A 14,028-nucleotide genomic window follows, 5' to 3' on the forward strand; every position below is an offset into this window, starting at 1 on the left:
ACAAATTATGTCTTATTCTCTCTTCATTTAATTATAAAATTATATTAATATAATATTATAATTCTTCTTCGATCAATTAATGTTTTTTAATTAATTTCAAAAAAATATTTTTAAGAAGTTATAAAACTTGTATTTAAATAGATTACATGAAAAGTGAGTTTAGCCTAATTTATTTTTTAGGTTGAAGGTGCAATATATATATATTATTCTTTGTGTATTTAAACTAATTTATTATTAAAAACATATAGAAAAAATAAAAGTTAAAAAAACAGTAAAATATATATTTTTAGTTTATAAGCATTTATTGAGAAATTTATTCAAATTGGACTTTAATCTTATTTTTTTATTTTATTACTATATTTATAAAAACTTAAACTACAGTTGATTGGGTGATTGGATGAGATTATTTTTGTTGAATATGTAAAAAATATTTTTTTTTCTTCAACAATTTTTTAAAATTAGCTTACAATATTTGATTAATTTCTTTTACAACGAAAAAAACTTTTAACTAATATTTTGGAGCTTATAACTTAAAGCTATCAACTTATTTGTTCGTTCATTTTTATTTTCCAATTTATTCTTAATAATTATTTAGTATATATATATATATATTGCAACTCCAACCTAGAAAAAGAATTACGTTTAATTCACTTTCATTTAATATATTCAAATTAAAGTTTTATAACTTCTTAAAATTATTTTGTAAAATTAATTAAAATGCATTAATTGACTTGAAAAGACATATAATACTATATTAATATAATTTTATATTTAAATGAGGAGAGAGTAAGATTTATAATTTGTATCTATGTCTAATTTATTTAAGATAAAAATAACATAAATGAGATAAATTTATTAGTAACTATAAGTTAGAAATTTTAAGAGTTAGCTCATAAGAATTTTATATTCCTTCTATTTTGAAGTTACAAATTGACTCATCCACTTTAAAGGCTTCGACGAGAGACCCATCCATCAATAGTTGAACTCTTTCTCCTACTCACTATTAACCCATTTTCTCCTTTATTTTTGTAAGACTAGTATCGTCACTATGACTTTTATTATTATCTTTTACTTCATTATCTACTACAATAACTATGTAGTTCTTTCTCAACCGATGTTCTCCTCTCAACACACCTAGTCCTCGTTATGAGAAGTGACAAAGAAAGTAACAGTGATGACAATGGTTAAAAAAAAAGAGTAGGTACAAGTGAACCGGTAGAGCTAAACTTTGTCGAAAAATGAAGTGGGGCAAGAGTTCATGTAAGGCAGAAGAGTGGACAATGAGTATAGATTTTAAATATAAGTATATTTTATTCTTTTATACAAATTTTATTAACTCTTTTTCTAAAACACAAGGTGTATAAGTTAAATTTAATTTATAAAAAACATTTTTTATTTTATTTTACTATTTTTCCCCAAAAGTACACTTGCATAACCTCACTCTCAAACTGGGCCTTAATCATTTTTAAAAACTTGTAATTTATCCAATTAACTTGGGAACCTTTTTTTTAAATCAAAATAGGATATATATATAACCAACAACTGACATTTTGATAAATACATGTGCATGCAAAATTAATTATGAAGTTATTTATGTCCACTGATTTTCTATTTCAGTTACTATTCCACAATTTATCAATTTTGAGAAACTAAATGAAATGATAGTTTATTACAAAGTATATGATAGATGCAATAATTGCAAGCAACAATGCTACCAAAAAAACACTATCATTCGTATTATTACAAGAGTTATAGCAGTTCTTTAATCAAGAACTAAAATTAAAGTAGGCCAGATTACTTATCCACAATGCAATGGACATAGTAAACCCAAAAACCAACCATGATTGAGCTTGAGTCATTTTATAACCTCCTCCCCAAACGATCGCATTCATAAAATGGCATTTTTCTTGTCAAAAAAGGCACCAAAAGCTTGGAAGACATTAAATTATTTGTAATGCTGCGATACCTCCCCAACGAGCTTATTCATGAAATACCATTTCTTGTCAAATCCCCAGCCTGGATTGCTCTGCATCATATTCCAGTCCAAACATATCAATAATGTGCGGAGTAGCATAGTTTTTCCAACCAGCATTTCGCATATTTCGTTTAAACACAGGACAATAAAAAGCAAAAGAATCGAATAGAAGATGGAAATAACTACATGATCAGCTAAGCTGTAACCATAATCAGACATTAAGACTTCCATTTTCAGCCATTAAATCCAATCATTAAGTTAAATTCTAGCATTTCCTTCCGCAGTACTTTTTTCTTTCGTGCTTGAGACTTAAGTCAGTAAACTATTGAGCTCTTTCAAAGAAATGACAACAAGTCTCTGAATACGTTTATATGCTTGTAATTCATATGAAGAAACTAAAGTCAAAAGTGCACAAGGCAAATTTATCAGAATTCATAAAAGAATAAATGAGACAGATGAGGGTTATAAACCAATCTCGGGATACTGAAATTTACACCAGCCACAAGAAAACAAATTTCCTCACTCCTCAAGATTTGGACATTACATGCTCTCCCGCACTGATTAAGATTAGTGCAATTCCAGCCACATTTGTGACTGACCAGCATAAATTGATAACCAAAATGTTTTGGACCAAACAAATGGAATCATTATATAATCATGAAATAACAAGTTTCTGAAATGCCTTTTTGATGTAGAAGGCCACAAATTTGCATTAAGGACATGGGAACCTTCTGAATTTCTAATGACACAGTACATAATTATCCCATTCTATCAAAAGCAGTGGCATTAAGCATATGTAAACTCCAATAGCCAACAATTTTCTTTCATTTCTTGTCAATCATTTTAAATAGAATTTTAAAAAAATTAATTGTTTTTTGGTCTAACAATTGATTTTCTTATCACTGCCTTGTCCCTAACAGCTACTTTAATTAGGAACAGCATCCACCTGTCTTGATTTCAGGATCTAGAACCTAAAATTTAAAAGAAATGCATATTTATTGATACCTGTCTCTCTTAATACATTTGGGAATTATTTTACCAACTAGCATTTTGATTCTAAATTCCTAGAAGGAACAGCAAATAATATTTCATGGGATTTCAATTGAATAAGGAACTCTTGTGAGATATAACCTTCGCTAATATCAAATCACGATAAAACTATCCTGACGAAGGGGGGTTCATTTAACGCTGCAATGCATGAGCAAGCAATAGGACATCAGTGTAGACACTTTTTTAATGAGGTTACAAATTAGAGAGAAAAGCATTTCATGCCCAGCATAATATCAATATATACAGTTTCAAACCTGAAGAGAGATAACAGCACGGTTAGTAAATTGCTTCACTGAAAGTGGTGCATTCTTTGGAAGAGTTTTAGCAACTCTTTCTAGTTCTTCTTGTTGCTTCTTTGCAGTTACCCTGTCCGGTCCACTGTAGTGATCAACAATCTTTTTTAATAATGGAACTCGTGCCATTGTCTCTTCCATTATTTCCTAGAAGGATATAAAGTTAGAAAATAATAGGAAAAAAAAATATTCCAACACATGCACACATCAATTAGACAATTGTTTCAGAAGATATACAGAAAGTGATAAAGCACTTATCTAAATACACAGGTTTGACATGACAAAGATATTGGCAATCAAACCTAAGATTATTTGTAAAGACAGTGGTAAATTACTATATAAAAAGGAACATTTGAAATGAAAATCATGCCCTAAAATCATTGCAAGTAATGTTAGCGTAATAACCCTAAGTCATGAATAAGACTATTAACAAAATTTACCTCCCACTCTTCTTGACTTTGAATCCCCTCATATGCCATCAAGAACGGTTTCATCTTCTCAAGTGCATCTCGAAGTGGAATTGGTTCCTTCTCATCAATATCTGGATTCTCAAACTCCACCAAATATTCTGGTTCAAATTCAATCTGCAATAATCAATAACAAAACAGAAAAATCAGAAACAATTAAAGATAAAGTATGCTAATTTAACAGAAACTAGAAGTTCAACTTAAAAATTTTCTCCGCGAGAGAAATGTTGTCTTTAGATCTCCAGTAATGGATCATTCAGGTCTATTTTGTTTCTCGAGAGCAAGTTGATTAAGCTAAACCTACTCTTTATGTTCTTGCTGACAAACTGGAAAATTTCCCTTTACACAGCTAAACTACAAATAAATAAATAAATATTTCCACTACCTTGGATAATTTCTTAAAAAAAATACATAAGATATCTGCTGCAAACCACTTACTGCATAATTGATGTCTAATGCATTCAAAAACTCATCCTCTAATGGTGATGGAAAAACTCTCTCTGTCATTTCCTCAAATGCTTCTTCCAATTGATTCATTATCTCTGGTCCAAACTTTTTGGCTAATCTCTCACCATCTGCATCATCCCCAACATGCAGCCCTGTAGTATAGGAATCCTCAGTATCCATAAGACGGTCAATCCTTTCATCCACATCCTTCTCTCTGAACCCTTCCATTCCTACAGATCGGCCTCGGCCTCGACCTCGACCACGACCACGACCACGACCACCTCTCTCTCTAAATCCTCTTCCTCTCCCGGTACCACTTCTATCATCTTCACCTTGAGATAAATTTCTTCGTGCATTCGCATTATCCTGTCTTGGTATTGGCTGTCTCTCAGGCAGAGAGTCAGATGCAGCAGCATTAGGAGCTCGTCGAGTGCGGAGATGCCTATTCTCTTCTGGAACTCTAGTCTCTGAGTCTGGTTGTTTCATGGTTTTCCCCCGCCCAAATCCAGACAACACCCCTAGTATGCTCCCTGGAAGTTTGTGATCATGCTCATGATCACCAGATCTGGTTATTGGGCTAACAACATCCTCCTTTTTAGAAAAAATGGGCTTTTTGGGTGGGGAAAAATCATCTGAGGCTGTCGGAGAAACACTATCCTCTCTTTTGAAGAAAATGGGTTTTTTGGGTCCAAAATCTGGTGGTGGCAAATCATGTTCAGGTTGAGATGTTCCTCGGCCACGACCAGCAGGCGACTGATTTATGGATGTTATAAATGAAGAGAAAGAAGGAAGACCTGATGGAGGAGATATTGGTTTACCACGGCCATGGCCACGACCAGAACCAGGAGGAATGGTTGACTCTGTTGTGTCAGATTTGGGGTCGCTGGAATTAGGCTTACCTGGAGCTCTTTCATTGTTGTTGAACAGCCCTGAGCCAGAGGGAGAGCCTCCACGACCACGACCTCCACCACCAAAATTGGAAGATGTAGAAAATGGAACTAGCGTTTTTCTGCTAGCATTGCAAAAGTTGGGGTTTTGGATCCTTATTCCAAAGCTTCCTCTCATTGACAAAGTGAAACAGATGCTTTAATGGACAGGTTAAAGAGATTTCAACATGAACCTGAAAAAAGAAATAAATATAATAGCTGGAGTAGCCAATAAAATACATTACACAATTACATAAAAACTTATATTTCAAAACTCATCATCTGCATTGCATATTTATTTTTCTTGTGTTATTATATACAACAATTTTAAGTTAACAACAACTAGTGCATCTGTTGATGATTAAATATCTTCATTAGATTCAATCATAAATTTTTATTCAGCTATCCCATTTATCATCTATGATAATCTGACACAAACTTTTCCTATGTTTCCAACATTAAACACCAGTTCACAACCATACTCTACATAGCTAAACAACCAAACCATCTCAACTAGAACCACAAAAAAACCTTCTCAAAAATATTCTTTCTTCCGATATCATTAAAGTCAACCTATCCCTACACCTAGAGCTGTCAAAGTCATTGAGCTCAATATTAAGAAGAACTGGATTATCAAATTGGATGATAATAAGTAACTATAAATAATCTATAGTATGTTAAATTACATCATTTAAAATTGTATTATTTTAAAATATTTTGTCAGGATTGAGTAATTAAACGTGCTTCATTTTATTTTTTATTTTATTTTGGATAGAGTAATCAAATTCCTTTCATTCAAAATTCTCCATTTTAAAATATTATATTTGGATAGAGTAAATAAATTACTTTCATTCTTGAAAAAACTTACCAATTTATTTGACAAAATTAATTGAAAATGTTAAACCCAAATTAATCAATTTTTCAGATAAATGATAAATTTAACAGAAACTTGCAAAAAAATAAAAATTAATTTCTTAAATGATCAAAAATTATTCCAACTCAACATCAGCATTTGCATTCATTATAGCAAACTAAAACCTCTTAAAAAAACTGTATCATCAGTGAAAACTATAATCTAACCATGAACTAACAAACACACCAACTGATTTTCGGTAGCAATTTAGCAAACAAATTCTAGATAATGGTTGTCTACCTTTTAATATAATCGCAAACTTGTATTTTTTTAACATCAGAAGAAGTTCAGAACTAGATAAAAGTGCACCACTTTATAGTTTATATTTCATCAATTTATCAGGCCTGGTGCTAAAATACTCTAGATCATGACTGATTTATGCAAAGTATCATTTCTTATACAGCTCAACCATCCACTCAAGCTTCATTTGTACCAGTGTATCAACCACAGCATATAGTGACGAAAATCTTTCACTAATATAAATTTTAACTCTATTAGCAAGTTGAATCACTTAGAAAATGATATGATGAAAATTATTCACAATGCTGTGCTACGATAATCAAAGCAAAGGTATGAACTAGTAAAATTTTCCAATCAAATAGTTAGTTAGTGGATTGCAAAGGTCATTCAAGCGTTGAATTATTCTTTGGAGTCTATTTTCTCATAAAGATCAAGCCAATAATAGCATATGATGTATAGGCTTTGATAATATGCATAGACCCTGGACACTAAAACCTATTAATAGTGCCAATTATTTGAAGGATCTTTAATACCTCTCTATCTTTAACATCCAACAAAAAATAGCAATAGGCACAAGAGACAAGAAAATAAATTCCTCAAATGCCAGAACGCATAAGACTGTTAAAGGCATTTAGCATCCAAGGTAAAAGTCTCACTGAAATCTCATGAATAAGAAAGCAAGATCATCCTCCATTAAGGAATTCAAGAATTAGGCGTATGCAAATTTCCTATGAAAAGCTGTATTAAGACAACTGCCAAAACAAATTAATCTAGACAATGAAAGAAAAACCCAACCCAATTTAGCAGCATCAAGTTTAAAAGCCATATGCATAATTGCATATTCATACATATGCACCACTCTGACATTCATCCATATTCACATAAACTCAGAAACAGTCCATTATCAAGATAAAACAACTTCGGGGTATAAAGCTCAAATCTCAAATAACCAATACTGACCTTGGAGTACTTAAGGGAGACTGAAATGCAGAAGAAATAGTAAAAACCACAACATGATACAAACATGTAGAAAAATTCTTAATCAATCTGAAACCTTAATACTGCGTATGACTCCCTACTATTTGCGGCCTAACATGTTCTGTCAGGGAACCAAAAGGGGGGGGGTGCTGGAAGGAGAGTAGCCAACCATAACTGAATGACTATGAATAGAAGACAATTGACAGAAATATAATATAACAAAAGAGGGGGAATAAAAGTACCTATTATTTGATATATAATGTTTGCATCAGTTTTATACTTTTTACTGTCACATCTAATGACATAATTGCTTCGATGCAGCATAGAATGTAAATGTAGACATGAGAACAGCACCCTTGGATATAGAAAGAAAACAACATATACAGGTGAATATAGTAAGAATCAACCCAACAACGAGTCAAGCATGTCAGAATGAAATTATAAAACTGTAGAAAGTCAAAAAAAACTCCAAGCCTTTTGTGAATTATATGACCACAAGTGATAATGAGAAAAGATGCATAGCCAATTTCATATTGTCAAGATAGAATAAAGAGTAAGCTTTTCTGCAAATTAGCACGTGAAAGTGGTCCCAAATATTAAGCATAAGCAACCAAGAGCCCACATTCATTTGGAAAGAGCAGAACATTCATTTATGCAGGAAGCTATAATAAAAGTTTAGCCAAAAATTGAAAAAGTTCAAATTTTGCATTTTCTTCCAGCCACTTTATTTATTTTTATGAAATGTGTCCCTTGATCAAACTGAGAATCAGTGTACAATAGTAACATACAGGTTCTGAATTAAATGGGTCTCGAAATGCAACAGGTTATTTTGCATTTCTTTTCAATGGTTTCTTCCGTTTTATAATATTTGGCTTAGCTTTCTTCATTTCAAGTGTTTTCCCAGCAAAATCCAAATTGATGCAGGTTAATTGGTAAGTGTATTGTCTCGTGTTCTCTAAGAGAGGATAATGCAGAAGCTACTAGAGCCCCAAGACTTTGCTCTCGAGGAGACCTAACCCATCAGAATTATTCGTTTTTTTAGGAAGAGAACCATAACTTTTTTAGTACAATTTGAACCTTAGAACTCTGCGTGAATACCTAGCTTCCCTCATTTTTTACCTAGTGAAATGCTTCTATTACTACTCCAATACAAGGTGATTATATGGTTTAACATTTCAATTTTCAATTAGTTATTAGCACATTCGTACACTGATACCATAGAAAAAAAAATTGATATTACAACCAAAACATTAACAGAGTTAAAATCATACATGAAAAGCAGCAAAGAAAACCAGATCGTAATAAAACAAATTTACCTGAGGAAGACGCTTAAGAGGAAGTCACCGGATATGGATTGAAGCATACCTGAGAAACAAAAATCAGATATAGATAGAAATGAAAGCAGAGAGAGAGAGAGAGAGAGAGAGGAAGTGCTAATAATGAGATGAGGGAAGATGAAGAAAGAAATGAAATCAAACATAGTGATGAACAGAACAGACCATAACACCCAACGGATCACGAGCGGAGTGATGGTGGCCGGCGTCACTGTGAGTAGGAGGCGAGTGTGTCAAAGGTTAAACTGAAACTGAAACAGCGATAGGGTTTCTATTCTACACGCTTCTTTTAGAATTCATTTTAATTTTACCATTTTTAAATTTAAGTAATTTTTTTATAAATTAAAAAAATAGATACTTATATTAGTTTTTAAAATATTTTCTCAGACTAATTTAGATACTTAAAAATAAAAATTATTAAATAGTCTATGAATTATATTATATTGTATATAACATGTTAATTTATTAATTAAACTATTTTTATTTATACATCTTTTTAAATATTAATATTTTATTAAAAATAAAATACAAAATTACTTTAACTCATTACATCTCTATTATTTTTATTTATACGTTAATTAAATAAGATAATATTATTAATTTTCATCTGATGAAGTAATTTTTAAAAAACTTATTTTTAATCAAATTAATTTGTGTTTCAAAATTATTAAATAAAATACTCTTTTTTTATGTTATCACATTCACGTGTAAACAAATTAAATGTTGTAATCTATTCAGGAAAAAATGTAAATTAATTGTTTAGTTGCGTGGCATTACAAAATTATTTTATAAATGATTTGATTTTTCTGGATAACTTGATTTTTTTTTTATAATAAAATAACTAAGAGCAAAGCAAAAAAAGCAATCAAAGTAATTGATAGGATTATTTCTTTTGAAAAATACGTGTGATTTTATACTTAAAAAAAAATCGAAGTAAGAGACGAAACATTCAAAGCAAGAACAGTGTTGAAATTCTAATGGGTTTAAGTTTTGATATTACATAGTAATATATGATAAAAGCAGAGAAAAAAATTAAAGCATGAAGTAAAATATCAACGGAAATTAGTATGAGTAGTAAATAGTTTAGTATCATTTAATTAAGATTTTAGATTTGAGTTATTGTGTAATGATATATTTATTCACTATGTTCAATATTTGATAAGTATTAAAATAAAATAAAATAAATTATAATATTTAATATTATCTATTTTTAATTCAAGTTTCTTACAATATAAATTGTATTAAAGAATATGATAAATTTATAAGATATATTTATTATACTTTAATTATTAACTAAATAAACGTTAAATATAACATAATAAAAAATATTACATTATCTTATTTTCTTGTCATGTCTGTTATACAAGTCTTAAGTATTCATATTTCGAAGTGACGTTCTTGATTAAAAAAAGGGGCATTGTCAAAATGTAAAAACAACAAAACGAGTCAACCTGTACATTTTGCCATGTTCTGAACCCACGAAAAAATCAATTGAATTCAACCCATTTCATTTTTTTATTTAAGTATTGGAAAATTAAGATAATATGAATTAAACAAAAAAATTAATAACATATAAATATAATCAAATCAATATGGCGTGCTTTGTTTTCTCCACTTAGAATAACTTTTCAACCAAAAGTTACAAAATCATTTGGGTGCAAGTTTGGATTGTATATTGTAATCATAGACTACATAGGCATGTTTTTAAGTCTAAAATTACATAATTATTTTTTTGTCATTTGAGATTATATAATCCTAACTACTCTCGTAGTGACTTATATGTTTTTTTTTTCTTATAAATTATAAACTTTTTACACATAACGTAGTATAAATAATTAGAATCTTATAATTTTTCCTAAAATTATCTCATATAATGTTCATTTAAATTAATATTTAAAAAAGCAAATATCAATTCAAACATGCTATGAATTTGTTAAAAAACACTAAGCTCTCTTATATTTTGAACTTTTATGATGTGATTGTTAGTATTATATTTTTTTTTATCTATTATTACTTTTTTTAGTGATTCTCTATCACAGACAGAACAAGATTCAGTCATGCTTTTGCAAAAATTAAACAGTTCAATTAAACAAAATTTTATAATTTCATTTAAGCGATAGTGCAAAATAAACTGATTGGACTGTTTAGTTACGAAACTGAATTTGGATTCAGTCATATTTTTGTAGAAACTAAATAGTTCAGTTAAGCTAAATTTTGCTCTTTTTAATTCAAATTTAGTCCCATAACTAAACGATTCAGTCAGTTTATTTTACATCTTCGCTTAAGCAAAAAAATTTCGATGTTTATAAAAGAAAAATCATAATTAAGATGTTTGTCAGAAAATAAAAATTTAGAACTTAAGATACGTTTGATTTCTTTAATAAAATAATTTTCTGTTTTTAAAAATAAAATTCAATATAATTTTTTTAAAATAATTATTTTATATTATATTATATCTTTAAAAACAAAAAATTATTTTAAGAACAAAAGTTACTAATGACTATTTTTTTTTAAATAATTAAATATTTAAAAATTACATCAAAAGTCGCCTGTGACAATTTTTGCCAAAAGTGGCCAGTGGCAATTTTTCAAAAAAATCATATTTCCATAATTTTGCAAAAAATCTTATATTTTTTGAATTTTGAAAGAAAAAAAAACCCATATATAAAAAGATGTTCTTGCATAAAATTACCATATTTTAAAGTTTTCCATTCAAAGGTTGCGGCCTCAAAGACAGTAGAGGGACATATTTAAATACAGTATTATAGGATTCGTCACCTCTTACTGTTTTATTTTTTTTTTCAAATGTCTCCTAACCAACATTTGCATACTTTAGTATTTATCTTAATTTTATACTCTGTGAATGTTTAGCTATTTATATTTAAAATCATCTATTGTATTTACAGGTAGTATTTTATATTCCAATTATAAAATACAATTAAAAAATGGTTAACTAAGTTCAAATTTAATTTAATAAAGTAATAAATTATAAAATATAATATACATTTAACACTTGTTACAAGTGAAATGATTTAATTAAAATAAAATAAAACAATGATGAAACCTAAACTAGCGATTGGTATTCAACTAGATGTAAATGGGTGTCCAATAACATAGCCATGCAACCATTGAACAGGTTAAGAATAAAGGGTTTTTATTTTGAGATGGGGAAATATCAATATATTTAGAATAGTGCTTATTATTAAATTGAAAATTAAATTCACGTAATTTTTAATAAAATTTATTAATAATTAAAAATATATTAAAAAGTGTGATATGAGATGCAACTATTAGTAAGGTGTTGAAATTATAAACATAAAGTTTTTTATTTTATTAAATTAAATAACATGTAAATATGAATATATTGAACTATAGAGTACTATGTCATCGTATCTATCTTTTGTTTTTTTTTTTTTCAACTATATACTTATATCTAGATATCTAGATATCTAGATATCTAGATTTGAGCTTATTTAATGAGTAATTCTTAATAATATATACTAATCGAATAGGGATTCAATTGTAATCCCAATCTGCATATGCATGAAATCTACAAATAAATCTTGTGAGTCAAGGCAAAACAAGAGGAAGCAACAACTTCATAGATATTAAAATAACATCTAAGTGTTCGAATTCTTTCATTGATGAAGTCGTTTTTTAATATATTTTTTTAATTAATAATATATTACTTTTTTTTTTTGTAAAAATGAAATAAATAGTAAAACTATAAATATGTAAACCGTGTAAAATTAAAAGTTTAGAAATTGTATCTTGAGGTCAGAAGGTGAAAAGAATTTTCAGATAAAAATACAATATAACAAAATTAAAAAAGCTTTGTATAAAATAATAAATATATTATAAAAAAAGCACAATTTAAAAGAGATTAGTTTTTATTTATTTGTAACAAAATTAATTACTTCTAAACAATTAAATTTTAAAATCACTTTATAATAATTTAAATATGATTAAGTGAAGATTTCAATAAATTAACTTTAATTTAACATAAAAAAACATATTCGTTACTATTAAAAAATATATTTTATTAATCATTTACTATTATAATTTTGTATTACACTAATACAAATTATGTGTCTATCTTACAACTAATATTTACATTTAATTTATAAAAATTATAATAATTAAGAGATAGTAGATCACACGATATTTCCTAAAAATATAATGAAGTAAAAACTAACATTATGAATGTCAAACTAGATTTATATAAAATCAAGTGTCAAGAGCACTTTGTTTTAGGTGACAAGACACTAGTCAGTAGCAAACTGAGAATCCATATTGTGCTTTAACAATTCTTAAACATGCATATCTATTTATTTTACTCTATTATTCTTTTTTATCACAACTCCTGTATTTGTTTATTTTTATCACTCTATCTATTTACACCCCTAAATAAAATGGAATGTGAAATAATTAACAATTTTCTACTATAAAATACATAAAACCATATAATAAAATTATAAATTTCCTTTACATCACTTCAAAAGAGAAGTGTATATTTAGTTGCTAAAAACGATAATGACTTCAAAAAGGTGATTTAATGAACATCACACTGATATATAATTTTTTGTAATTTTTATTATTTTATTAGCTTAAGTGTGTTGACTCGCTATCAATCATATAACCTATCGTTTTCTAGTAGTTTTGTTTTGTTCTATTCACAATAATTGCATTTTTTTTTATAGAAGTTGTAGAGAACAAGTCACTTGTTTCTTAAGCATTACAATGAAAATTATTAATATAATTATAAAATTGAAAGTTTTTAGTGAATATATTAAATTAATAAAAATTCATATAAATTAAAATTTAACTAGTACTTTATCATATAATTTTATTTTAAATATAATATGTTTTTATAATTTTTAATAAATATTAATTATAAAAATACATTCCGTTTAACACCCGTATTTTATTTAAAAATTAGCATGCATGATCAATATACATTAATATCATACTATTTAATAGGTAGATTAATAAAAATTTAATATTTATAAATTGTTATTATGTGAAGTAGTTTTAATAAGATTTATTTTTGGAGTAACTTAATTTTCCCCACATATGTATGATTTGTTAATGTATATTTTCTTATTTTTAGAAGAAATGTGTTAACAAGTTATAACTTTATTTATTTTTCTTGGTAATACATGTAATGATGTATCTTACAAAAATGTTTTTCAAAAGTTAAGTAAGTGTACATTTAAAATATATAATAAAACCAATTCTCTTGTGTTTATATGAAAACAAACTATAAAGCACAGTAAAGAGAAAATATGTTTTTTCTCGGTGTTTTGAGAGTTAGCATTTGTTAACCAAGAGACAGAGTTTGAACCAAATTTCTGATAATCTTTTCTAAATTGTTGTACTAATTAAGATTAAAGGCTTAAAAAAAG

At 27.9% G+C, this 14,028-nt stretch overlaps 1 protein-coding gene across 3 annotated transcripts; it reads right to left on the bottom strand.

The window, feature by feature from the left end:
- Positions 1–1,715: 1,715 nt before the first annotated feature.
- Positions 1,716–8,904, bottom strand: LOC113846925. 3 transcript variants are annotated; one of them, XM_027475699.1, is made up of 7 exons: positions 8,789–8,865; positions 8,606–8,654; positions 7,532–7,644; positions 4,224–5,352; positions 3,759–3,902; positions 3,280–3,465; positions 1,716–2,026 (listed from the first exon to the last, which is right to left on the bottom strand). In XM_027475699.1, exons 4-7 carry the CDS (start codon positions 5,295–5,297, stop codon positions 1,946–1,948), a joined length of 1,485 nt encoding a protein of 494 aa, XP_027331500.1. In that variant the 5' UTR covers positions 5,298–5,352; positions 7,532–7,644; positions 8,606–8,654; positions 8,789–8,865; the 3' UTR covers positions 1,716–1,945. The 3 variants fall into 3 exon arrangements, with proteins under 3 accessions (XP_027331500.1, XP_027331509.1, XP_027331491.1); XM_027475708.1 differs by lacking the exon at positions 7,532–7,644 and having other exon boundaries at positions 4,224–5,241; positions 8,789–8,904; XM_027475690.1 differs by lacking the exon at positions 7,532–7,644 and having other exon boundaries at positions 8,789–8,887.
- Between the last annotated feature and the right edge of the window lie 5,124 nt (positions 8,905–14,028).

Source organism: Abrus precatorius, unplaced genomic scaffold (assembly GCF_003935025.1).
Source record: "Abrus precatorius isolate BTA unplaced genomic scaffold, Abrus_2018 Scaffold10, whole genome shotgun sequence".
Classification (NCBI taxonomy): domain Eukaryota; kingdom Viridiplantae; phylum Streptophyta; class Magnoliopsida; order Fabales; family Fabaceae; genus Abrus; species Abrus precatorius.